The 27,913-nt window shown below is 43.3% G+C and overlaps 1 protein-coding gene across 1 annotated transcript; it reads right to left on the bottom strand.

The window, feature by feature from the left end:
• Window positions 1-8,293: 8,293 nt before the first annotated feature.
• On the bottom strand, window positions 8,294-25,201 carry LOC139181286 (protein SSX1-like). Its single transcript, XM_070784243.1, has 6 exons — window positions 24,018-25,201; window positions 14,435-14,549; window positions 12,466-12,515; window positions 10,073-10,211; window positions 8,927-9,214; window positions 8,294-8,467 (listed from the first exon to the last, which is right to left on the bottom strand). Exons 2-5 carry the CDS (start codon window positions 14,517-14,519, stop codon window positions 8,931-8,933), a joined length of 558 nt encoding a protein of 185 aa, XP_070640344.1. The 5' UTR covers window positions 14,520-14,549; window positions 24,018-25,201; the 3' UTR covers window positions 8,294-8,467; window positions 8,927-8,930.
• Window positions 25,202-27,913: the final 2,712 nt, after the last annotated feature.

Below are 27,913 nucleotides of genomic sequence, written 5' to 3'. Positions count from 1 at the left end.
CAGCCATGAAATTAAAAGACGCTTACTCCTTGGAAGGAAAGCTATAACCAACCTAGACAACATATTAGAAAGCAGAGACATTACTTTGCCAACAAAGGTCCATGTAGTCAAGGCTATGGTTTTTTCAGTAGTCACGTATGGATGTGAGAGTTGGAGTATCAACAAAGCTGAGCGCTGAAGAATTGATGCTTTTGAATTGCGGTGTTGGAGAAGACTCTTGAGAGTCCCTTGGACTGCAAGAAGATCAAACCTAAAGGAAATCAGTCCTAAATGTTCATTGGAAGGACTGACACTGAATCTGAAACTCCAGTACTTTGGCCACCTGATTCGAAGAACTGACTCCTTGGAAAAGACCCTGATGCTGGGAAAGATTAAAGGCAGGAAGAGAAGAGGACGCCAGAGGATGAGATGGTTGGATGGCATCACTGACTCGATGGATATGAGTTTGAGCAAGTTCTGGGAGTTGGTGATGGGCAGGGAGGCCTGGTGTGCTGCAGTCCATGGGGTCACAAAGAGTCGGACATGACTGAGCGACTGAACTGAACTGTACACTCCACTCCAACACCTCACAGATTGACTGGTATCAATCACTTTTGCCGATCAGGTGAAACTCTAAGAATTGCTTATTGAAGAAAGTGAAAAATCTGCCCAACTTTCTTATAATACCCAGGCATCCATGCGTGCTAAGTCGCTTCAGTCGTGTCCGACTCTTTGTGACCCCATGGAGTGTAGCCCACCAGGCTCCTCTGCCCATGGGATTCTCCAGGCAAGAATACTGGAGTGGGTTGCCATGCCCTCCTCCAGGGGATCTTCCCGACTCAGGGATCGAACCCGAGTCTCTTATGTCTCCTGCATTGGCAGGCAGGTTCTTTACCACGAGTGCCACTTGGGAAGCCCATAATACTCACAACAGGCCACAGATGCAATCTTGATACATTCTACCACCACTGCCATCAGCCCTGGCAAAATGTAGAATCCAAGGGACATTCTCTGAACACAATATAATAAAATGAAAACAACTTTTTCTCTAGGAACTTTAAAAAACACCCTTAAAGACTGTCTGAAGATGGCTGTTTGAACAAACTTGTGTACTTCCCCACTGCACCACTGAAGTGATGGAAAGGTTTCATTAATTCCTGGAAAAGAAGAAAGGGTGCCATCCAGGAACCAGGAATTGTGAAGGATTTCTAAAAAAAGAAAGCAGTGCACATAAGGTTTACAAGGGTGAAGAGAACCAGAAGCCCAGAGGAGCAGGTGGAAGCAACTAAGAAAGTAAGAGTGTATCCAGAGAAACCCCAGGTGGAGGGTAAATACATAGAAAGAGCAAGAACTGCCCCCAGAACTACAGGGCTAGTTGCATCATCAACACCCTTACATGGGTAGACAGCACTCTACTGACTTCTAATAATGGTGAACTCCCTACTTGCCACCTGGGAAGGGCCTGAGGTTAGGTGTGGGGAATTCTGAGAAGGAAGCAAATTAGAGCCTGAGGCACCTTCAGCCTCCACAGTAATAGTGAAAGACAGAAACACATCTGTAGAGAGGGGATCACTTCCAGTCTGTGTGCTCCATGGCCAATCACCCCAAAGCAAACAGGATCCTCAGGTGTCTTACACACTTATGGAGAGTCTGAATGGGTGATACCTCAATCCATGCATTTTGTGAATACCACATGCAGATAAAACTGTAAAACACATAAAACATTGTTCAAAGCAACATTATCCTATGCCAAGCGTTGAAAAACTGTCCCTACAAGAACATGTGTCTCCCTAAAGGAGAATAAATCCATTTACTAAACCAAGAGAATAAAGTGAACTGGACTCAATCCACAGCAATATTATGAAGACAGTATAGTTTTCTCATTGTCTCCCAGTCTCCTTTCTGCCTTTGTCCCCCATCCAATACCTTCCTGATTTCTAAAGTCTAGTGTTTCATCAAAAGTAGAAATATGTTTACCATGGTTCCCATATAATTTCTTTTACAGTGTAGTTGGTTGGCTGATTTTCAAGGCAAAAGGTGTCTGCCCCTAGCAGTGTACCCCAAGCCCTCTGTCTCTAATGGAAGGGTAAATCTGTCCCCTTTAGCAGTTCCTTCAGATGTGAACTGGATAGCAGGGTCTGGCCACTCCCCTGAGTCTCAGGCCCCCTACCAATCATGTAGGCTCTTTTGAGAGAGACTATAATAGAAAATAAAGCTAACAAAAATGGACAGAATGTGGATACAGTAAATTATAAAACTTTATGGAAGACTTAAGAAAGACCTTAAAAATGGAGACAAAGCCCAGGTTCTCGGATAGGAAGGCTCAACTACATAAAGATGTCATTAACCCCCAAATTGATCTATGAATTAACTGAAATTCCAGTCAGAATCCCAACAGGGACCCCCCTTTTTTTTCCAATCATGGAACTTGACCAGTAGATTCTAAAATGTACCCAGGAGTTCAAAGGACCTAAAGAAGTACAAAGAGGAAGCACTTGCCTTCTGAACAGTCAATCCTATTGTGGAGCTATTGTCCATGACATGGGATGGTGCTGGCACAGGGATTAGCAGATTGGTCCTGGGACAGAAAAGAAAGCAGAGAAGCAGAACCACACACGAATACCCTTGACATTAAGCTGAGGTGGCCCTCAGAGCAGGGGGAACAAGAAGACTCATTCATCATCAACTTTCTCCCTTAAGAGGATGACAGGAACCCGTCTCTCACCTTGTCAGCCTTTCTCATAGAGCTTTGTACACAGTCAAGGCTTAATAGGAGCCTGATGATAAATTGAGTGAGAAGAATTGTACTATTTGCCTACCCTCGCTGAGAGATTGCCTCTGTCTAATGCCTGAAATCTCTCCATTTAAACAACATTCCTTTAGCTAAGGGTTTCAACCTTGGCACCATTGACATTTGAAGGGGGGTTGGATTATTTTTCTTGGGGGGCACTGTTCTCTGCATTGAAAGTTGTTTAGCAGCATCCTTGATCTCTGTCCACTAGATGCCAGTAGCCTATCCCCCTATCAAGTCATGGCAGCCAAAAATGTTTCCAGACATTGTTGAGTGTCCCCTAAGGGGACAAGATCCACACTTGCCCTCTCCCATTGAGAACCACTGGATTAGGCAGTTCTCCCACACCATACTCTCTTTTGTGATGTCATACCCTCCTTGTAGTTGACTTTAGAATGTTCACAAATATCCTATGCTTCCATAGGACTGCACACTTTCACCCCTTTGAGGGTCAGAGTTGGCCATTGGCCATTTGATGAGCTGGTTCATGCTTAGTCACTCCCTTTTCTCTCTGCTGGGCCACCCATGGGGCTACTCTGTGTCCTTGAGATCTGGCATGAGTGTGTTGATAATGTGCAGAAGAGCCCCAGTCTACCTGCAGTGGGCGTGCAGCATCCGTGAGAAATAAACTCTGATTGTCTGTCATTTGTTTATAACCCAATCTACCCTGAGCTGGCATCTCTGTCCACCAAAAGGAGAGAGCCTGAGCTGGCATCTCCCTCCACCTGTTGTGAAATAGAAAAAAATGTATATTGGCCTCTGCCCTGGGTTCCTGGAACAGAGCTCCAAAACCAGTGTAATTTCCTACGTGGTAAGAGCACTAACAGCATCTTTTGTTCTAATGAGGCAACTCTGTGTAGGGTCCTTGTCACCAGAAAGACCAAGCTATGATTACAGGCTTGGAATTTTCAGCCCCAACCCCCATCCTCCAGAGAAGGGAGAGGGCTGGAAAAGGAGTTAATATTTGATCATGCCTACGTGAGGAAGCTTCCATAAAATCCCATTAGCGTGGAGTTCCAGGAGCTTCCGTGTGGGTAAACACATCCATGCTGAGAGAGTGGGCACCCTCATGTCACAGAGACACAAGCTGTTGTGCCCTGAATCCTTCCAGAACTTACCCCCGGTTTCTCTACATCTGGCTGTTCATTTGTGTCCTTTATCACGTCCTTTTATTATATAATAAACCAGTCAATGTAGGTAAGTGCTTCCCTGAGTTCTGTGACCTATTATAGCAAATGACTGAATTTGAGAAGGGGGTCATAGGAACCTCTGATTTATAGCTGGTTGGTCAGAAGTACAGTGACAACCTGGGACTATGAACTGGCATCTGAGGTGGAAGGGACAGTCTTGTGGGACTGAGCTCTTAACTTGTCTGCACAAACTCCTGTTAGTGTCAAGATTGAATGGAATTGTAGGACACCCAGCTGATGACGCCGAGAATTTCTTTGGTGTGAGGAAAAAACCCACACATCCCAGAAGCGCTGTGAGTGTGGTAGTAGTGTGAGAGTGAAAAAGAGACATAAGAGTGTTTTCCCCAGACATCTGGGATGGCCCACCCCTACCCAGGTCAAGCCTGGGCCAAGCCTGGGAGCAGGAAGCCTCTAGGTTACACCTTCCAGGGGACCCTGGCTCAGAGGGGCATCATGAGGTTTCCTTGAACCTTCCCTGCAGGACTCAAAGCAGCAAGTCACCTGTTTGACACACACTGGGACCCTGGAGAAGGACTTTCCAAACTTCAGGTTGTGATTCATGGCCAATAGAATATTTTAAGGATTCTGAAAAGAATTGTGCATTTTAAATGAATTAGAATGAAATAACATAGCACATCACAAACAGAATAGACAATATTGGTGAATATCACATATATAAGGGTCAGTATTGTTCTGTGAAGCATTTGCTTTAGAGTCACTTGTACAATGTGTTCTTTACTGTGGGTCTTGGTGAATAAAGCTCAGAAGTGTTTTCTTGTGATGGATGTACTGCTCTTTCACACGTCCTTGCGTTTTCCCAATTCTTTACTAGGAATAGGATTCATTGTTTTTTCCCACTCTGTGACTTGTGGGATCTTAGTTCCCTGACCAGGGATGGAACTCAGGACCTTGGCAGTGAAAGCACAGAGTCCTAACCTCTGGACTGCCATGGAATTCCCAGAATTTTGCTTTATAACGAATCTTAAAAATTGCTGGAAGAGAAACAAGAAAGCCAGGAAGTAAAAAAAGAAAGAAAGAAAGTCATTTTGGACGCTCATCAGGAGAGCACATGCATCCACCTTGGACTCCAGGCTTGATTCGGGGCGCACCTGGGGCCACATAGAGGCTGACTTCTGGCATCAGGCAAAGCCATAGTCTCCCTGCATCTCAAAAATTTGATTTGTCAAATGGAGGAGGAAGGGGAGGAGGAAGAGAAGGAGGAAAAGGAGGGAGGGAAGGAGCTGTATCTACCCAGGGAACCTAAGGGAAAATGCTCGTCATGACCCCAGAGTGCTTTCAAGCCACCCTTCCCTGCACCCGTCTCCTCTGCTGGGAAATTCAGCTGGTTCATCCAATCTTCTTCAGGAGAAAGGAAAATAAAATCTTTCTGTATCTCTTTTGGACGTCCTCTTCTGTATCTGCATGGACAATAAGGTACACAATGTTCGTTAGCAGATTATTAAATTTGAGTAATGAAGAATGAAACTGGGGTAAAATAGAATTTATTTCTTCTTACAGCAAAGGCCAAGGTATCCAACCACCTGCAGAATCCTGCTCCAGGACTGGGGGCTGGGATACAGCATTTGTCAAAATAAAAGCTAGCAAGTTGGCCTGAGGCACAGGTAGAGTGACCTCACTGACCTGGGCAGCACCCACGTCTCCCTGCAGCATCAGGAAGGGTGTGCTGACAGTTCTAGGGGACCTCTGCCCCTAACCACCTGACCCCTCAAGGCTGTGATAGCCCTCACTTGGCCCTGGGTCTCCCTGGCCTCCCTGCCAGACCCACTTCCACCCACCCTGTGTATCTCTGTCCTTCCCTGCCCCCCCTAGCACCAGATCTGCCTCTCCCTCTGGGCATACTCTGTCTCTAGGGTTCCTTGTCCACATCCTCTTCCCTAGATTTGAGGCAGAATTCAGAGGTCATTCAAGTCTCTCCACCCCCGAAATTTGTACCTATCTGCCTTAGTGTCTCTGAAGTCACAGTGAGCTCCACGCTCAGCTCTCCCTGCATGTGCCAGCTGGAGGAACTCTGGCATGAAGCTGCAGGTCTGTTGGTGTCTCTGTCTCTCATTACCTCTCTCTAGCTATATGATAGTGTCTGTCTGTGCACAGAGGTTGATTGTGGAGATAAGTGGGGAAATCCATACAAGATGCTTAGTATCACCCCAGGCACTTTGCAAGCAGAAGATGAATGTTAATTGTACTTCCTATGGTTATTATGGAAGGTGGGCTGAGAGGGGGAGACCCCAAGGGACCACACCTCTTTCCTTCTTGCAGACATTGTTCCTGGCCTGGGATGCAGACTCCTGGGCCTGGGACTTGTCTCACACAAAGGTATGACCTTGAACGACAAGACATTGTTATTCCTGGAGGAGTAGGTGGGGACTCAGATAAACTGGGAGGCCCTTGCCATGCAGCCACTGCTGGGAGGGTCATCCCTGTGAGGAAGAGTGTCTCTCAGAACATGCTGGTCAGAGAGGGTTTATGTGGGTGTCCACATCTGTCCATACCCCAGCCATGCTTCCTTTCCCACCTGTCTGTCATGGTCTACGCCACCTCTTAGGTCTAGAGATCCTCAGACTCCTAGGACAAGCTCCTTTTATGCAGCGTCCCCCACCCCCAAGGTCTTTAGGAGACCAGACCCAGGCCTAGCCCCAGGGCTGCTGTGTGGACAGCAATCCTGTAACCCTGAAGCTGTCATAGAGTGTTTGTAGGAGAAACACTGGCCCAGCAATTCTGGCCCAGCAACCATGGCTCCAACCTGGAGTTACAGGGACCAGTCAGAGTCCAGGAGCTCATCCTCTGCTGGTTTATGGTTTCTCCCATCTCTGATCCAAATCTGTTGGGTTGAGGGGGACGAGTCCAGAGGTGGGATGAAGGCAAGGGTAGGGGAGATGGCAGCTTCAGCAGGAGAGTGGAGACCTTCCAAGGCTGGATGAGAGCCAGGAGGCCAAGGCGATGGGCAGTGGATGGTCAAAATGGTGCAACACTGCAGCCATCTGGGGCTGGTGTTTGATGTCCCATGCAAGTCACCTTGGATTTCTGTTGGTAGCTTTAATGTCCCCCAACACACACAATGATTTGCTCTAAAATAGACTCTTCTCTTCCCTTCCCCAGAACTGACTGTTCCAGCTCTGTGGGTTGTGATGGTCCATCTGGGAGAGGGCTGTCCCATTATTAATACTTGACCCCCATCCTGGCTCCCAAGCCCTTGGACCTGACATGGGCAATTTCCTGCCTCTGTCCAGTGGAGTTTTCCATCTTTGGTCCCTTGTATCATGACTAAGTGATCTCTTCCTTTCCTGTTCACGACGGGCCCTACACTGGACCTCTTCTTCCCTATTCTTCCATGTTCCCCAATTGACAGTTTCATCTCTGTCTCCCCCCACACACTTTCAAATGGACTGTCCCAGCCCCATGACCCCGAAGATCTTGGAGAGAGCAACAGCCAAGGTGTCCAACCACCTGCAGAATCCCACTCCGGTACAGGGCAGGTACAGCATCCATCAGAATAAAAACTAGCAACAGCCCCCACTAGACTGGCACCTCCACGTGGGCAGGGACTGTTGTTTATCTTGTCCCTGATGTCTCTCCAGGACCTAGAATGGTGCTCAGTATGCAGTACAGACCCATTAGGTGTTGGATGAATGAACACTTTGATACAACAATTCCATTTCTAGGAACATGTGCTAAAGAAACACTGATACAGGTGCACAGGGCTGTGTGCACAAGAGTGGGAAGAGCAAACAACTGGGAAAATCTTGTAAATGTCTATTGTCAGTGACCGATGCTGAGTGAATGAATAATGGAGGTTTGGAGCATGTGTGGAACAGGAAACAGAGTGAGACAGACTTGTTCAGGACATGCTGCTAAAGAGGAAAAGCAGGGGAGAGATGCTCATATTGGTACCCTGTGGATGTGTGTAAATATAGAGAAAACCGTTTGCAATAAAACACACAGAACTGCCCTCAGTAGTTACATCTGGAGAGGGGGAGGTTAGTGCTGTTCTGTACAAAGAATATCTGACAATATTTGTTTATTTTTAAGGCAGCGGCATGGATGTGTGTGCATGCTAATTCACTTCAGTCATGTCCAACTTTGTGCGATCCCATGAACTGTATGTAGCCTTCCAGACTCCTCTGTCCATCAGATTTTCTAGGCAAGAATACTGGAGTGGGTTGCCAATGCCCTCCTCCAGGGGATTGCCCTGACCCAGGGATCAAACCTGCGTCTCTTGCCTCCTGCATTGGCAGGCAGGTTCTTTACCACTAGCACCACCTGGGAAGCCCTAGAAGCATGGATACACAGACAGAAACACACGGCAGGTATATGTCTTGCTCATTAACACAACTTTAATAACTAATAATGCTTGGCACATAGTAAGGAAAATCATGTTTAACTGTTGTGAACTGTTTATTTCATGTGCTAGGAATTCATAGCCGTGCCATGTTCATGAACAGCCACCAAGTTCTGCTTCTTATCTTGGGCACTTGTCACATCCGTGAGGCTGAGGCAAGGAAAGAGAAGGAAAATAAGTGACAATGAGCTCCCACTGACTGATAAATTACTATTCAGCTCCTCATTTTGACCTGCATGGCCCCTGTGCACTCCCATTCCATCCTGCCTTGTGGTCTATGTGCACCTCTCACTGCTCCTGAAGACCAACCTTGTGTTCAGGCTGCAGCGACTCTGTCAACTGTCCAGTGAGGTTTTCGGCTAGAGGAATGTGTCGCCTACATGCTAGAAGCTGACCTGGGGTTTGGGAGCCCACAGCATCCTGGGGAGGGAAGATCTCTGGATATACAGAGCAGGAAGTAGAAAAAGCATGGGAATCCTTCTCATTTAGCCTCAGAGCTGCACCCCCAAGGGACTGGGAGAAAGGAACAAGTGACAAGACAGGATACAACTAACATAAGAGAACAGTGCCTTTTGTGGGGATGTGGGGATGGAGAGAAAGCTTACTTACAGATTTAGTCATCTTCATCTTCCTCTTCCTCGGGATCACTGATCTCTTCATAGGCCACTGGTTTTCTTTTTCGCAGTCTGTTGGCCCAAACATTAACTGTGTTTCTATTGGATTCTTCCTCGTGATCGCTGATCTCTTCTTGGGCAACTGGTTCTCTTTTTTGCCCTCTGTTGGCCCACACATCAACCGTGTTTCCATTGGATTCTTCCTCAGGATCACTGATCTCTTCGTAGGCAACCGGTTTTCTTTCTCGCAGTCTGATGGCAGAAACCTTCTTTTTCTTGGATCCTGGAGAAGAGTTGGTACATGGGTGTTGGGTGGGTTAGGGAGTGTCGGGTCCTGTTTTGTGAGATAAGGAGATGCCTCCTCCCTCCCCAGGTGTCCACAGGACTTCTACACAGTCTGTTTTGCACACTTTCTGGCTCCAAGAGGCTGAGAGGTTAGACCCACACCAATACACACCAAACAGCAGTTAGAGTTTTAGCTTCTGGCTCCTTTCACCAGTAAGTAATTCAGATTACTTACCACATTTATTCCGACCGTCTTTCACTCAGCAGATATTAAAGGCATATCGTGTGTCAGGCATTGAGCTGAGGGTGGGGATAAAACTCTGAGTAAGATGTGTTCCCAAGTTATCACAGATGGAATGACCTGAGTTCCCCCACCAGGGATTGAACCCATGCTCCCTGCAGAGTAGGTGCAGTCTTAACCACTGGACTGCCAGGGAAGTCCCTTGAATTGAACACCTTTGAACAGCCTGTGAACTTGGATTCTTTATTTCCATTTTATGGACTAGGAATCTGGAGCTCAGAGAATTTGAAAGGCTTGCCCCCAGTTACATGGCTTTCATATGGATGACAACTCAGATCTGTGATTCTGTAAGTTACACGTTTTTAAAACAAATTTGGCCATGCCAAGTGGTTTGTGGGATCTTAGTTCCTTGATCAGGGATCAAACCCAGGCCCCAGCAATGAGGACCCTGGAAGTCAGCTCAAATGTTTCAGCTGGAGCTGAGCAAGCTCTCAGCCCAGCCTGGCCCTAGGCCTGTCCAGGATCCATCTCCCATGGCTAACCCATTCACTTGAACATGGCCAGGGAAGACAGAGGAGTTGTTCCCAAACAAGTAAGAAAAGTGGTTTCTCTTACCTGCTGTTTTCTTACTCTGCTGAGCAGAGATACTTGCTTTTGCCTGGGAGTGCAGCTGTCTCTGAGCCTGCTCTGGGCCTGATGTTCCTGGTACTATCTTCGAACGTTTTTTTCCCTTTACAGGCTTCTTGGGCATCACCTTTTTAACGTGAAAGTCACATACAATCAGTATCCATTTCTCAAGTGCTTTAGAGCTTACAAAGTGTTTTCTTGTGCAGTACCTTAATTAACGTCCTCAACAAGTCTGAGGGATCATTATATTACCTGTACCTAAATTACGAAGAATCTAGGAAGTTAGAAGGAAATGGAATGGTCTAAATGAAGGGCGTTTCCAGGATTAGAACGCTTGTTTTCATGCTTTTTCCAGACTGACACCCTCACCAAGAGAAATCTCCAAGTGAGCAGGAGTGTGGTACACGGAAGATTTGGGAAAGTAGAGCGTTCTAACGATCCATGAGGTCTGTGAAAATGAGGAGGGGCTTCTATAAAATCTAAGGGATTGAAGATAAGATGGTTGACAGCTGCGGGGAGAGCAAATGGAACAATGTGCAGAGGGGACAAAACGCTGCTGGCAAATGGTGTGGGAGAGATGAATATAGGGAAAGGAGAAGAGAGAATGGTTCACATAAATTCACGCAGACAGCCAAGAAGGTGGTGCCAGATGTTGCATCCTGTCCTACCTCGGCAAGAACATTTCATGTGGAATTAGGTGAGGTGGTTCCTGTACCAATTCTACTTGTGTCAGGGTGTGTCGCTGACCAACGATCTTAAAGCCAACCTTCATTCAGCTCTTGTTTATAAAACTGTGAACGATAACTATATAATCAGCTCCCTTATTTATGCATCAGTGAACAATAACTGTAAAACAAGCTAAGTGAAAGAACTTTCTAAGGCTATAAATGCTGTTTAAATGTGATAACAATAAAAACAAACACTTTTATGATCCCTCTTTGAATTCTCTCTTCAACCGTGTCCACACTGCTACTGGTAACCCAACCACCAGATCCCTTTACCCTCTAAACTACAGTTTAACCTGCAATTGCAGAAGAACTCATTCAATAAACCTCTAAGGGTCTTCCTGGGCTGGAACTGGGACTTCAGAGATGCCTCAGGGGCAGACAAGGTCCCTAAGGAGCTCACAGAAGAGAGAGGCTGACAGTTCAAGTGATTCCCAAGCAACACAAAAGGGGCCCTGTTGTGAGAGTGGGTGTCTAAACAGAAGTGTCAGCAGCATCTGCAAAGTTTAGGGGAAACGCCTGAGCTTCAGAAACGTGTGGAAAAGCTTATAGGTTTGGAAATGGCTTGGGGCTTTGGATTAGACTACTACCACTGCCACTGTTGGGCTTCCCTGGTGGCTCAGATGTAAAGAATCTTCCTGCAATGCAAGAGATCCAGGTCTGATCCCTGGGTCAGTAAGATCCTCTGGAGAAGAGAACAGCCATTGTGGTCTCAAGCAGATTATTTAACATCACTGTACGACAGTATCTGCATTATTATGAGTAGTAGTATTTAATAATACTAATAATAACTTCATTATTATTTGGGGATAAAATGGCAGTAACATCATAGAGGTTTTAAGGGCTAAATACACTAATCCATGTGAATTGCCTAAAATAGTATCTGTCATCACTATGAAATCAAAAGAAGTAACAACTATTACAATTGTTGTTAATTATTATTTAGCTCTTGGTACTACATCAGGACTGCAGCCATGAAATTTAAAGACGCTTACTCCTTGGACGAAAAGTTATGACCAACCTAGGTAGCATATTGAAAAGCAGAGACATTACTTTGCCAACAAAGGTCCATCTAGTCAAGGCTATGGTTTTTCCAGTGGTCATGTATGGATGCGAGAGTTGGACTGTGAAGAAAGCTGAGCGCTGAGGAATTGATGCTTTTGAACTGTGGTGTTGGAGAAGACTCTTGAGAGTCCCTTGGACTGCAAGGAGATCCAACCAGTCCATTCTAAAGATCAGCCCTGGGGTGTTCTTTGGAACAAATGATGTTAAAGCTGAAACTCCAGTTCTTTGGCCACCTCATGCGAAGAGTTGACTCATTGGAAAAGACTCTGATGCTGGGAGGGATTGGGGGCAGGAGGAAAAGGGGACGACAGAGGATGAGATGGCTGGATGGCATAACCGACTCGATGGACATAAGTTTGAGTGAACTCCGGGAGATGGTGGTGAACAGGGAGGCCTGGCGTGCTGCGATTCATGGGGTCGCAAAGAGTCAGACACGACTGAGCGACTGAACTGAACTACATCAGGAACTGTGATAAAGAGATCAGCAAAGGGAGGCAGTGAGGGCCAGGCTATTTTCCCACTTTTATCCCAATATTCACATCTACGGAGAGATAAACAGTCTCTGGTCCTTTGGATTTGCGAGGCACTCACCTTCTGGCATTTTCCCCCTTGCATGTTGGAAGTCCCTTGAGGAGGTTCATCTAAAAGGAGGTGACAAGTCAGAAATTTGTTTTTGTTGTTGGTAAATATTCTCAAACTGCAGAGACTCCTGTAGTATCAGGGATTTCTGCAGCAGAGGGTGACGAGTCCACTCATTATCAAAGAGTTACTCTGAGACCAGCCTCTGAATAACAATGATTTTGCTATTTATTTGCAGCATCTATTCAGAATTTTTCTTCTATGGTTTATAAAATGTAAACTAAACCCCATCACTGCCTTATCCTATCCTATTATGTATTTCTTACGTTTTTCCCCAAAGAAGTAAATTGATTGGTCTTTAGCCAAAAATCACTCTATACTTAAAATGGTGAATTTCACAGTAGGTCAATTACACCTTAATGAAGCTGTTAAGTGTGAAATGAACCATGGATGATTTAGTCCAGTGGTTATGGAATGTTTCCAGTATAAAGATACCTCTTTAATATCAAAAACCTTGTAGCTACTCAAGCACTGGGTTTTTAGCCCTCTTACAGTAATTTTGGGAGCTTGTGGAATCCGGCCTGTTAAACTAGAGAGTCAAAGGGTTACTGGAGACATTTTGAACATTCTCACCCTGTCTTCTCACAACTATGCTGTCAGAGCAAAAGAGCAAATGAACACATCCCATCCCCTTTTTAAGTGAGTACATACACTGCTCAGATTTCTAGACTCTGTCACTTTTTTAAAACCTTACATTGCCTCTGCTCATTGACCAGTAGGAAAGGTCAATGTGTGGAAGATTACTCTCTTAAACTCTCTTCCAAACTCAACACACAGAACCAGGTTCGATTAGGAGTGAGACAACTATTTGGTTTTGATAAAACGCAAGCAAACAGCCATATGTCATTACATAATATGTTAATCACTTTCTTAAGATAGTTACCCAATACCTATGCACTATTATTTTGGAAGTTTTGGGTGGATTTACACTTCAAATTTTTCTTAATCATCCTGTGATTCATTAATGGTGCTTAGCAAGAACTAACTCCTTTAAAAAAGAAATGTTTCAAACATGCATAAAATGATGGACAATAATATTTGAAACGTGCATCTACCATTGGGTCTAGTAGGATTTCAACATTATCTCACAACTACTTCAGATCGCTCTGAGCTCTTTATTCAAAACATAACAAAACACTATGGACAAGTCACAGCTGAAGCCATCTGTGTGGCCCTCACTGATCCCTACCCTCCTCCCTTTTCCACTTCTTCACTCCAGAGTTTGATGGGTTTTATTCTCATTCACGTTTTTATACATTTACCAAATACTTTCTATCCATAAAAATATATATATTCTCGTTTTGCATGTTTTAGGATTATATATGAATGGCCTCTGACTGTGCTTAACCCTCTGCATTCCATTTTTTTTTTCACTTAACCATGATGCTTTTGAGGGAACAAAGTCCTGAGAATCTTTCCCCATCTGGAACCCCGCATAAATGGGCTTCAGGAGACTCATTTCCTGTCACTTACCCTTTTCCCTGGGGTTCTTAGTTTTAGAATCACAATGCTTGGATTTTGTGGCTCCATTGTTAGGACACATGAGAGCTGCTGGGGTACCCTTGAGATCCAGAAAGATGCAAAATATTTATTTCTTAACAAACAACCTGAGAGGAGGGGGAAATGCTGGGACACAGCACCAACAGTAAAGCTCATCAGCTGGGCAGGGGGAATCTGAACCATGGCCAGTGAGAGAGAAATGCATAGAATCCAGGTCTGAGCATCTCTGTGGCCACTCTCAGCCCACAGTCCTGCACAGGATTTAAAAGAGCAGAAGGGTTGAAAACTGCCCTGGGATTTCTTCGCACAGAAAAGGACAAATGTGGGACACTTGGCATAGCCTAAGAAGAATAAACCATGGCTTGTAAAGAGGAATCATCATTTGTTTCCAGCCTTGTCTGGACCCAGAACTTCCTATTACCTAGTCTAGTCATGGTTTCATAGTTTCTCTTCATATTCACATAGGTGGTTTTCTCCGAGTATCCCAGACGTGCCCCCTCTTTCATAGAGAAGTATTTGGAAATATTCTTCAAAGTCTAAAAAAGAAAGAAAAATAAATCCCAGCAATGATTCAGCTAAATATGTCTGACTTTCAGCCAGGAACTCTTCCTTGGCTGCAGGGCCTCCATGTTAGATCTATAAAGTAGAGCTAATAAACCCTCTCTAGTCATGGCTAACAGAGAAAATGGGTAACATTGTCTAGGCTCCCGTCTGGCATGTAGTAGGTGTTTAATGCTGATGGCATGCTCTTCTCTAACCTTCCAGAATAGACTGAGAACCATCCAATCCAGTGCAAGATCACAGATCTTGTACCCAAGGATACCAGGCAAGGACAGAATGAGGGTCAGAAGCTCTGGATCTTCCCCTGACCTGCTGCTCCTTGTCCCCAGTGCTTCTGACCCTCCCCCAACCCCCAATGCCCAGAAATCTAGTCACCATACAATGTCCCCTGGGCCACTCCTCTGCCCTCTCCAGATCAACTCAGAAATCCCGACTTGGATTTCTTCTCTAATTTCTTCCTATCTTCCCTGGGGTTTTCGGAGAAGCTGTCTCTGTTCATGGTGCTTATCTAGAAGGAACACAGCCTGGGTCTCTCCAGTCACAAGGCCAAAGGTTCTGTCAGGGGATAAAGTGTTGAACGAAGTCCACACTCAGTCACCTGTTTTAAGGTTCTACTTTTCTCCCTGGGGAAGGAAATGGCAACCCACTCCAGTATTCTTGCCTGGAGAATCCCACAGATGGAGGAGCCTGGTGAGCTACAGTCCACAGGGTCACAAAGAGTTGGACATGACTGAGCGACTTCACTTCACTTCACTTTCTACATCCTTGGCTTATCTGTCCCTGAGCAAGGACATGAGGGTGGGGAAATCAGATGAGAACAGGAAGCTGGAGGTCTCTGAGAGAAGTAGTGATTAGGGATGACATGTTTTCTGTCATGATCAAAGTAGCATTGAGTCTTTGAGGGAGGTTGGTTACTGTTGTTAGTAGCTTGCCTGGTTTGGCTTATTTTGAAGGATGGATATCAGACACTTGTTGGGGAAGTAGTGAAGTGAATGCATAGTATTATTGAGGGGGGCTGTTTTGAGGCAAAGGAGGGGAGGAGGGCTAAGTCCCAGAGGTCATATGGTGTCTCTGATTGAAAGGTTTCAGTTTTCAGGCAGAGGGATGTGGGATTTTGCTCTGTTGAAAAGAAATGAAGATCACTAATATGAGTGAACTACAACCCCACCCACAGCGAGAAAACTCCACAACAAAGAGAACTCCACAAACTGCCAGAATACAGAAAGGCCACCTGAAACTCAGCAATATAAACAAGATGAAGATACAGAGGAATACACAGCAGGTAAATGAACAGGATAAATGCCCACCAAACCAAACAAAAGAGGAAGAGATAGGAAATCTACCTATAAAGAATTCCAAATAATGATAGTGAAAATGATCCAACATCTTGAAATCAAAATGGAATCACAGATAAATAGCCTGGAGACAAGGACTGAGAAGATGCAAGAAAGGTTTAACAAGGACCTAGAAGAAATAAAAAAGAGTCAATATATAATGAATAATGCAATAAATGAGATAAAAAAACACTCTGGAGGCAACACATAGTAGAATAACAGAGGCAGAAGATAGGATTAGTGAAGTAGAAGATAGAATGGTAGAAATAAATGAATCAGAGAGGAAAAAAGAAAAACGAATTAAAAAAAATGAGGACAATCCCAGAGGCCTCGAGGACAATATTAAACGCCCCAACATTTGAATCATAGGAATCCCAGAAGAAGAAGACAAAAAGAAAGACCATGAGAAAATACTTGAGGAGATAATAGTTGAAAACTTCCCTAAGATGGGGAAGGAAATAATCACCCAAGTCCAAGAAACCCAGAGAGTCCCAAACAGGATAAACCCAAGGCGAAACACCCCAAGACACATATTAATCAAATTAACAAAGATCAAACACAAAGAACAAATATTAAAAGCAGCAAGGGAAAAACAACAAATAACACACAAGGGGATTCCCATAAGGATAACAGCTGATCTTTCAATAGAAACTCTTCAGGCCAGGAGGGAATGGCAGGACATACTTAAAGTGATGAAAGAAAATAACCTACAGCCCAGATTACTGTACCCAGCAAGGATCTCATTCAAATATGAAGGAGAAGTCAAAAGCTTTACAGACAAGCAAAAGCTGAGAGAATTCAGCACCACCAAACCAGGTCTCCAACAAATGCTAAAGGATATTCTCTAGACAGGAAACACAGAAAGGGTGTATAAACTCGAACCCAAAACAATAAAGTAAATGGCAACGGGATCATACTTGTCAATAATTAAATGTAAATGGGTTGAATGCCCCAACCAAAAGACAAAGACTGGCTGAATGGATACAAAAACAAGACCCCTATATATATTGTCTACAACAGACCCACCTCAAAACAAGGAACATATACAGACTGAAAGTGAAGTGCTGGAAAAATATATTCCATGCAAATAGAGACCAAAAGAAAGCAGGAGTAGCAATACTCATATCAGATAAAATAGGCTTTGAAGCAAAGGCTGTGAAAAGAGACAAAGAAGGACACTACATAATGATCAAAGGATCAATCCAAGAAGAAGATATAACAATTATAAATATATATGCACCTAACATAGGAGCACCACAATATGTAAGACAAATGCTAACAAGTATGAAAGGGGAAATTAACAATAACACAATAATAGTGGGAGACTTTAATACTCCACTCACACCTATGGATAGATCAACTAAACAGAAAATTAACAAGGAAACACAAACTTTAAATGATACAATAGACCAGTTAGACCTAATTGATATCTATAGGACATTTCATCCCAAAACAATGAATTTCACCTTTTTCTCAAGTGCACATGGAACCTTCTCCATGATAGATCACATCCTGGGCCATAAATCTAGCCTTGGTAAATTCAAAAAAATTGAAATCATTCCAAGCATCTTTTCTGACCACAATGCAGTAAGATTAGATCTCAATTACAGGAGAAAAACTATTAAAAATTCCAACATATGGAGGCTGAACAACACGCTGCTGAATAACCAACAAATCACAGAAGAAATCAAAAAAGAAAGAAAAATTTTCATAGAAATGAATGAAAATGAAAACACAACAACCCAAAGCCTGTGGGATACTGTAAAAGCAGTCCTAAGGGGAAAGTTCATAGCAATACAGGCATACCTCAAGAAAAAAGAAAAAAGTCAAATAACCTAAGTCTACACCTAAAGCAACTAGGAAAGGAAGAAATGAAGAACCCCAGGGTTAGTAGAAGGAAAGAAATCTTAAAAATTAGGGCAGAAATAAATGCAAAAGAAACAAAAGAGACCATAGCAAACATCAACAAAGCCAAAAGCCGGTTCTTTGAAAGGATAAATAAAATTGACAAACCATTAGCCAGACTCATCAAGAAACAAAGGGAGAAAAGTCAAATCAATAAAATTGGAAATGAAAATGGAGAGATCACAACAGACAACACAGAAATACAAAAGATCATAAGAGACTACTATCGGCAATTATATGGCAATAAAATGGACAACGTGGAAGAAATGGACAAATTCTTAGAAAAGTACAACTTTCCAAAACTGAACCAGGACGAAATAGAAAATCTTAACAGACCCATCACAAGCACGGAAATTGAAACTGTAATCAGAAATCTTCCAGGAAACAAAAGCCCAGGTCCAGACGGCTTCACAGCTGAATTCTACCAAAAATTTAGAGAAGAGCTAACGCTTATCCTACTCAAACTCTTCCAGAAAATTGCAGAGGAAGGTAAACTTCCAAAATCATTCTAGGAGGCCACCATCACCCTAATACCAAAACCTGACAAAGACGCCACAAAAAAAGAAAACTACAGGCCCATATCACTGATGAACATAGATGCAAAAATCCTTAACAAAATTCTAGCAATCAGAATCCAACAACACATTAAAAAGATCATACATCATGACCAAGTGGGCTTTATCCCAGGGATGCAAGGATTCTTCAATATCCACAAATCAATCAATGTAATACACCATATTAACAAATTTAAAAATAAAAGCCATATGATTATCTCAATAGATGCAGAGAAAGCCTTTGACAAAATTCAACATCCAATTATGATAAAAACTCTCCAGAAAGCAGGAATAGAAGGAACATACCTCAACATAATAAAAGCTATATTTGACAAACCCACAGCAAACATCCTCAATGGTGAAAAATTGAAAGCATTTCCTCTAAAGTCAGGAACAAGACAAGGGTGCCCACTTTCACCACTACTATTCAACATAGTTTTGGACGTTTTGGCCACAGCAATCAAAGAAGAAAAAGAAATAAAAGAAATCCAAATTGGAAAAGAAGAAGTAAAACTCTAACTGATTGCAGATGACATGATCCTCTACATAGAAAACCCTAAAGACTCCACCAGAAAATTATTAGAACTAATCAATGAATATAGTAAAGTTGCAGGATATAAAATCAATACACAGAAATCCCTTGCATTCCTATACACTAATCATGAAAAAACAGAAAGAGAAATTAAGGAAACAATTCCATTCACCATTGCAACGAAAAGAATAAAATACTTAGGAATATATCTACCTAAAGAAACTAAAGACCTATATATAGAAAACTATAAAACACTGGTGAAAGAAATCAAAGAGGACACTAATAGATGGAGAAATATACCATGTTCATGGATCGGAAGAATCAATATAGTGAAAAAGAGTATACTACCCAAAGCAATCTATAGATTCAGTGTAATCCCTATCAACCTACCAATGGTATTTTTCAGAGAAGTAGAACAAATAATTTCACAATACAAAAAACCTTGAATAGCCAAAGCAATCTTGAGAAAGAAGAATGGAACTGGAGGAATCAACCTGCCTGACTTCAGGCTCTACTACAAAGCCACAGTCATCAAGACAGTATGGTACTGGCACAAAGACAGAAATATAAATCAATGGAACAAAATAGAAAGCCCAGAGATAAACCCAAACACCTATGGACACCTTATCTTTGACAAAGGAGGCAAGAATATACGATGGAGAAAAGACAATCTCTTTAACAAGTGGTGCTGGGAAAACTGGTCAACCACTTGTAAAAGATGGAAACTAGAACACTTTCTAACACCATACACAAAAATAAACTCAAAATGGATTAAAGATCTACACATAAGACCAGAAACTATAAAACTCCTAGAGGAGAACATAGGCAAAACACTCTCTGACATAAATCACAGCAGGATCCTCTATGACCCACCTCCCAGAATATTGGAAATAAAAGCAAAAATAAACAAATGGGACCTAATTAAAATTAAAAGCTTCTGCACAACAAATAAAACTATAAGCAAGGTGAAAAGACAGCCTTCAGAATGGGAGAAATAATAGCAAATGAAGGAACTGACAAACAACTTATCTCAAAAATATATAAGCAACTCCTGCAGCTCACTTCCAGAAAAATAAACGACCCAATCAAAAAATGGGCCAAAGAACTAAATAGACATTTCTCCAAAGAAGACATACAGATGGCTAACAAACACATGAAAAGATGCTCAACATCACTCATTGTCAGAGAAATGCAAATCAAAACCACTATGAGGTACCATTTCATGCCAGTCAGAATGGCTGCAATCCAAAAGTCTACAAGCAGTAAATGCTGGAGAGGGTGTGGAGAAAAGGGAACCCTCTTATACTGTTGGTGGGAGTGCAAACTAGTACAGCCACTATGGAGAACAGTGTGGAGATTCCTTAAAAAACTGGAACTAGAACTGCCTTATGACCCAGCAATCCCACTGCTGGGCATACACACAGAGGAAACCAGAATTGAAAGAGACACGTGTACCCCAATGTTCATCACAGCACTGTTTACAATAGCCAGGACATGGAAGCAACCTAGATGTCCATCAGCAGATGAATGGATAAGAAAGCAGTGGTACATATACACAATGGAATATTACTCAGCCATTAAAAAGAATACATTTGAATCAGTTCTGATAAGGTGGATGAAACTGGAGCCTATTATACAGAGTGAAGTAAGCCAGAAAGAAAAACACCAATACAGTATACCAATGCATATATATGGAATTTAGAAAGATGGTAATGATAACCCTGTATGCGAGACAGCAAATGAGACACAGATGTATGAAACAGTCTTTTGGACTCTGTGGGAGAGGGGGAGGGTGGGAAGATTTGGGAGAATGGCATTGAAACATGTATAACATCATATAAGAAACGAATTACCAGTCCAGGTTTGATGCAGGATACAGGATGCTTGGGACTGGTGCACTGCGATGACCCAGAGGGATGATACGGGGAGGGAGGTGGGAGGGTGGTTCAGGATTGGGAACACATGTACACCTGTGGTGGATTTATGTTGATGTATGAGAAAACCAATAGAATATTGTAAAGTAATTAGCCTCCAATTAAAATAAATAAATTTAAATTAAAAAAAGTGTATTACTAGGCCCAAATCAATAAAATCAGAAATGAAGAAGTTACAACCAACACCACATAAATATAAAGGATCATAAGAGATTACCTAGAGATGGCATTTTTCACAGAACTAGAACAAATAATTTTAAATTTTGTGTGGAAACCCAAAAGACCCCAAATAGCCAAAATAATCTTGAGAAACAAGAACAGAGCTGGAGGTATCACACTCACAAACTAGTAGCTGAAGGTGTCTTCAGACTATACTACAAAGCTACAGTAGTCAAAACAATATAGTACTGGCACAAAACCAGACACACAGATAGATGGAACAGATTATAAAGTCCAGAAACAAACCCATGCACATATGGTCAATTAATCTGTGACAAAGGAGACAAAAATATACAAGGGAGAAAAGACAATTCCCTTCAATAAGTGGTGCTAGGAATATTGGACAGCTGCATGTAAATAATGAAATTAGAACATTTTCTTACACCATATAAAAAATAAACTCAAAATGGATTACAGACCTAAATATAAGACCATAAAACTCCTAGAAGAAAACACAGACAGAACACTCTTTGACATATATTGTAGCAATATGTTTTGGACCTGTCTCTTACAGCAAACTAAACAAAACCAAAACATGGTACCTCATTAAACTTAAAAGCTTTTTCACAGCAAAGGAAACCACTGACAAAACAAAAAGACAACCTACTGAAAGAGAGAAATATTTGCAAATGATATGAGTGATAAAGGGTTAATTTCTAAATTATATAAATAGCTTATAAAAATATTAAAAAACCAAACAACCCCATTTAGAAATGGGCAGAATAACTGAAAAGGCATTTTTCTGAAGAAGACATGCAAACAGCCAAGTCAATGAAAAGATGCCCAATATTGCTAATCATCATAGAAATGCAAATCAAAACCACAATGAGAGGGACTTCCCTGGTGGTCCAGCAGCTAAGACTCCATGCGCCCAATGCAGGGGGCCTGGGTTCAGTTCCTAGTCAGGGAACTAGATCCCACATGCTGCAACTAAGAGTTCACGTGCCTCAATTAAGAGTTCACATGCCACAACTAAGAGTACACATGGGGCAACTAAAAAGATTTTGCATGCCTTAACGAAAGATTCTGCATGTAGCAATGAAGATTGAAGATCCCATGTACCACAACTAAGACCCAGTGCAGCCAAATAAATAAATATTAAAAAAACCCAACACTATGAGATTATCACCTCACACCTCCCAGAATGGCTATCATCAAAAAGACCACAAACCATAAACACTGGGGGAGGATGTGGAAAAAAGGGTACTTTTGTATATTGTTGGTGGGAATGTAAATTGGTATAGTCACTGTGGAAAACAGTGTGAAGGTACATCAAAAAAGTAAAAATAGAATGACAATAGACCCAGAAATTCCATTCCAGGGTATATATCCAAAACAAAACAAAAGCATTAATTTGAAAAGATACACACAGCCTAATATGCATGGCACCATTATTTATACTAGCCAAGATATAGAAAGCAACTTAAGTATCTATAAACAGATCATGGATGAAGCTGTGATATATATATATGTGCATGTGTGTGAGTGACACACAAGGGAATACTACTCAGTCATAAAAAGAATAAAATCTTGTCATTTGCAACATGAATGGATTTGGCGTGTATTATGTTAGTGAAATAAATCAGACAGAAGAAGACACATACCATATGTTATCACTTATTCACAGGATCTTAAAGAAAACAACAAAGAAATGAGCATAACAACAACAACAAAAAAAACAGATTCACAGATAAACAGAACAAATTAGTGCTTATCAGTGAGGAGAGAAGACAGGAGGGGAAAGATAGGGATAGGAGATTAAGAGATACAAACTGCTATGTATAAAATAAATAAGCAATAAGGACATACTGTACAATACAAAAAACATAGTCATTATTTTGTAATAACATTAAAGGAAGTATAATCTATAAATGGGCTTCCCTGGTGGCTCAGAGGTTAAAGTGTCTGCCTGCAATACAGGAGACCCGGGTTCGATCCCTGGGTCGGGAAGAACCCCTGGAGAAGGAAATGGCAACCCACTCCAGGATTCTTGCCTGGAGAATCCCATGGACAGAGAAGCCTGGTGGGTTACAGTCCATGGGGTCGCAAAGAGTCGGACACGACTGAGCGACTTCACTCACTTAATCTATAAATTCATGGAATCAATTTGTTGTATGTGTGAAATTAATGTATTGTAAATCAACTATATCTTGATTTTACAAAGGCTATTACTACCTTTTTGAAAATTATTAAAGTGAAGAGAGCTGGAATCTCTGACACTGCAGGATCACCCATCACTCAGGCTGAGAATATGGCATTGGGAGTTTCTCTCAGGAGGGGAGAGCTTTGGGACTTTCTCTCAGGGAAGGGAGAGTTTGAGGCCAAGAACATTGATTCTTTATACCAGTTCTTGCTGCTGCTGCTGCTAAGTCGCTTCAGTGGTGTCCGACTCTGTGGGACCCCATAGACGGCAGCCCACCTCGCTCCCCCGTCCCTGGGATTCTCCAGGCAAGAACACTGGAGTGGGTTGCCATTTCCTTCTCCAATTCGTTAAAAGTGAAAGTGAAGTCGCTCATTCGTGTCCGACTTTTAGCGACCCCATGGACTGCAGCCCACCAGGCTCCTCCATCCATGAGATTTTCCAGGCAAGAGTGCTGGAGTGGGGTGCCATTGCCTTCTCCGTCTTTATACCAGAGGAGGCAATAAAAGAGTCCCTTAGGCAACCTCTCTGGTTGAGGAAATATAGGGGCTTCTGGCTCATTTGTGGGTTTCTCGGACTGAGGGGAGTTTTGCTTCCCTCAGGGAGAGCAATTAGGGAGTCTCACAGACCGAAGATAACTTTAGTTTTATGTCTGCCTAATGGGGAATCACCCCAAAAGGCTTTAAGTAGTCTCTCAGTCGTAACGATTTTGAGGACGTTAGGAGGTACAGAAAATATTCATTTGTTTGAATTATCAACAGTAGGTCCCAGTTTTTTTACTTGCTCCCCTTAACCCGTCTAGAGAGACCCTGAGAGAGAGCTTACCTCAGACGCGAAGCGGTGCCGAAGTGCCACTCGACGTCAGGACGAAATCCCACGAGATGTCGGGATGAAATCCCATGCGACATCGGGACGAAATCCCATGAGACATCGGGACGAAATCCCACAGTTCAACCGACCAAGGACAATCAACAAATCAGAACAGTTAGCAAACTTGATCTGGCCAATCAGAGATGAGGAGAGTAGGCGGGGCAAGAGAGGCAGGAATGGGGTCACCTAACAACGGCACCCCACTCCAGTACTCTTGACTGGAAAATCCCATGGGCGGAGGAGCCTGGTAGGCTGCAGTCCATGGGGTTTCGAAGAGTTGGACACGACTAAGCGACTTCACTTTCACTTTTCACTTTCATGCATTGGAGAAGGAAATGGCAACCCACTCCAGTGTTCTTGCCTGGAGAATCCCAGGGACAGGGGAGCCTGGTGGGCTGCCGTCTATGGGGTCTCATAGAGTCGGACACAACTGAAGCAACTTAGCAGTAGTAGAAGCAGCAGCAACAGTCCACTCTCCAGGGACAGGAGTGCCTTTTCAAAGTGGGTGGAAACTTGAAGTTTCCTGCTTGAAGCAGGATTGCCTCCCGTCAAAACTGGCCACTCCCAGTTACGTAGGTCCGTTAGCACGCATGCTCAGATGTTGGCCACTGCACCTTCCATAGGTCCATTAGCACGGATGCTTAGATGTTACCTTTCCATTCAGCTTACCTCTTTCTACCCTCTGTTGTGTGTTTGTTTGGTTTTAATAAATGGTACATCTAGCTTCTCTGGTAGCTCATATGGTAAAGAATCTGGCTGCAATGCAGGAGACCCGGGTTTGATCCCTGGGTCGGGAAGCTCCCCTGCAGAAGGGAATGGCAACCCACTCCAGGATTCTTGCCTGGAGAATCCCATGGACCAACCATGGGGTCGCAAAGAGTCAGACACGACTGAGCGACTAACACTTTCATTTTCAAATGGTATATCTGAGGCAGGCTGCCACCTCAAATCCTTCCCATCAGTCTCCAACTTCCTCAGATATGGGGTCTTTCTTAGGGCATCATATGGCCTTTCTAATAACTCAAGAATTTTAAACTTAAAAAAAAAAAAACTTTTAAATATGTGCTTTTTCTGGAAGATCCAATAACCAGAAACATGCTTTCAGTTCAGTTGAGTCACTCAGTCGTGTCCGACTCTTTGTGACCCCATGAATCGCAGCACTCCAGGCCTCCCTGTCCATCACCAACTCCTGGAGTTCACCCAGACTCACGTCCATTGAGTCAGTGATGCCATCCAGCGGTTTCATCCTCTGTCGTCCCCTTTTCCTCCTGCCCCCAATCCCTCCCAGCATCAGAGTCTTTTCCAATGAGTCAACTCTTCGAATGAGGTGGCCAAAGTACTGGAGTTTCAGCTTTAGCATCATTCTTTCCAAAGTAATCCCAGGGCTGATCTCCTTCAGAATGGACTGGTTGGATCTCCTTGCAGTCCAAGGGACTCTCAAGAGTCTTCTCCAACACCACAATTCAAAAGCATCAATTCTACGGTACTCAGCCTTCTTCACAGTCCAACTCTCACATCCATACATGACCACAGGAAAAACCATAACCTTGACTAGACGGACCTTTGTTGGCAAAGTAATGTCTCTGCTTTTGAATATGCTATCTAGGTTGGTCATAACTTTTCTTCCAAGGAGTAAGCATCTTTTAATTTCACGGCTGCAGTCACCAACTGCAGTGATTTTGGAGCCCCCCAAAATAAAGTCTGACACTGTTTCCACTGTTTCCCCATCTATTTCCCGTGAAGTGATGGGACTGGATGCCATTATCTTCGTTTTCTGAATGTTGAGCTTTAAGCTGACTTTTTCACTCTCCTCTTTCACTGTCATCAAGAAGCTTTTGAGTTCCTCTTCACTTTCTGCCATAAGGGTGGTGTCATCTGCATATCTGAGGTCATTGATATTTCTCCCGGCAATCTTGATTCCAGCTTGTGTTTCTTCCAGCCCAGCGTTTCTCATGATGTACTCTGCATATAAGTTAAATAAACAGGGTGACAATATACAGCCTTGACGTATTCCTTTTCCTATTTGGAACCATTCTGTTGTTCCATGTTCAGTTCTAACTGTTGCTTCCTGACCTGCATACAAACATGCTTTCAGATCAGATCAGATTAGATCAGTCGCTCAGTCGTGTCCCACTCTTTGTGACCCCATGAATGGCAGCACGCCAGGCCTCCCTGTCCATCACCAACTCCCGGAGGTCACTCAGACTCACGTCCATCGAGTCAGTGATGCCATCCAGCCATCTCATCCTCTGTCGTCCCCTTCTCCTCCTGCCCCCAATCCCTCCCAGCATCAGAGTCTTTTCCAATGAGTCAACTCTTCGCATGAGGTGACCAAAATACTGGAGTTTCAGCTTCAGCATCATTCCTTCCAAAGAAATCCCAGGGCTGATCTCCTTCAGAATGGACTGGTTGGATCTCCTTGCAGTCCAAGGGACTCTCAAGACTCTTCTCCAACACCACAGTTCAAAAGCATCAATTCCTCGGCGCTCAGCCTTCTTCACAGTCCAGCTCTCACATCCATACATGACCACAGGAAAAACCATAGCCTTGACTAGATGGACCTTTGTTGGCAAAGTAATGTCTCTGCTTTTTAATATGCTGTCTAGGTTGGTCATAACTTTCCTTCCAAGGAGTAAGCGTCTTTTAATTTCATGGCTGCAGTCACCATCTGTAGTGATTTTGGAGCCCAGAAAAATAAAGTCTGACACTGTTTCCACTGTTTCCCCATCTATTTCCCGTGAAGTGGTGGGACCAGATGCCATGATCTTCGTTTTCTGAATGTTGAGCTTTAAGCCAACATTTCCATCTCCACTTTCACCCTCATCAAGAGGCTTTTGAGTTCCTCTTCACTTTCTGCCATAAGGGTGGTGTCATCTGCATATCTGAGGTTATTGATATTTCTCCCGGCAATCTTGATTCCAGTTTGTGTTTCTTCCAGTCCAGCGTTTCTCATGATGTACTCTGCATATAAGTTAAATAAACAGGGTGACAATATACAGCCTTGACGTACTCCTTTTCCTATTTGGAACCAGTCTGTTGTTCCATGTCCAGTTCTAACTGTTGCTTCCTGACTTGCATACAAATTTCTCAAGAGGCAGATCAGGTGGTCTGGTATTCCCATCTCTTTCAGAATACTAATATTTGCAACAGTAGTGTTAAAAAGAATATCCATGTAATTAGGGCTTGCTGTGTCCCTCAGGGGGCTCAGAAGTCACTTTTTCTAGAAAGTCTTTCCTATACACCCCTCCCCCCCGCAATAGGTCATCAATACCCCTTGGGCTTTCCATTACATCTCTGATCTAAGTGCCTCCTCCTTCTTAGGGCAAGGAGAACAGGGCAGTAACCCATGTGCTAAACACAAAGCCATTTATGTGCATCATCCCTTTTAATTTTCATCCCCTTGAGTTGAGTAGTGTTATCATTCCTTTTGTGCAGATGCTAAGACTGAGATGCAGAGAGTTAAGCAACTTGGTTACATAATCAGTAGGTAGCAGGGCTGGAGTTCACCCCAAGTTGAATTGAGTCCAAAGCCTGTGCTTTTACTTACTGTTCTGTTGTTCAGTCCCTCAGTCAACAGTGTCCGACTCTTTGTGACCCCATGGACTGCAGCGAGCCAGGCTTCCCTGTCCCTCACCATCTCCCTGAGTGCGCTCAAACTAACGTTTGAGTCTGTGACGCCATCCATCCATCTCATCCTCTGTCTTCTCCTTCTCCTCCTGTCTTCAATCTTTCCCAGCATCAGGATCTTTTCCAGAGAGTCAACTCTTCGTATCAGGTGGCCAAAGTATTCTTTCTAGTTAATATTCAGAGTTGATTTCCTTTAGGATTGACTGGTTTGATCTCCTTGCTGT

The sequence above is a fragment of the Bos indicus genome, chromosome X (genome assembly GCF_029378745.1).
Source record: "Bos indicus isolate NIAB-ARS_2022 breed Sahiwal x Tharparkar chromosome X, NIAB-ARS_B.indTharparkar_mat_pri_1.0, whole genome shotgun sequence".
Taxonomy (NCBI): Eukaryota; Metazoa; Chordata; class Mammalia; order Artiodactyla; family Bovidae; genus Bos; species Bos indicus.
This window is presented reverse-complemented; position numbering and strand designations above follow the sequence as displayed.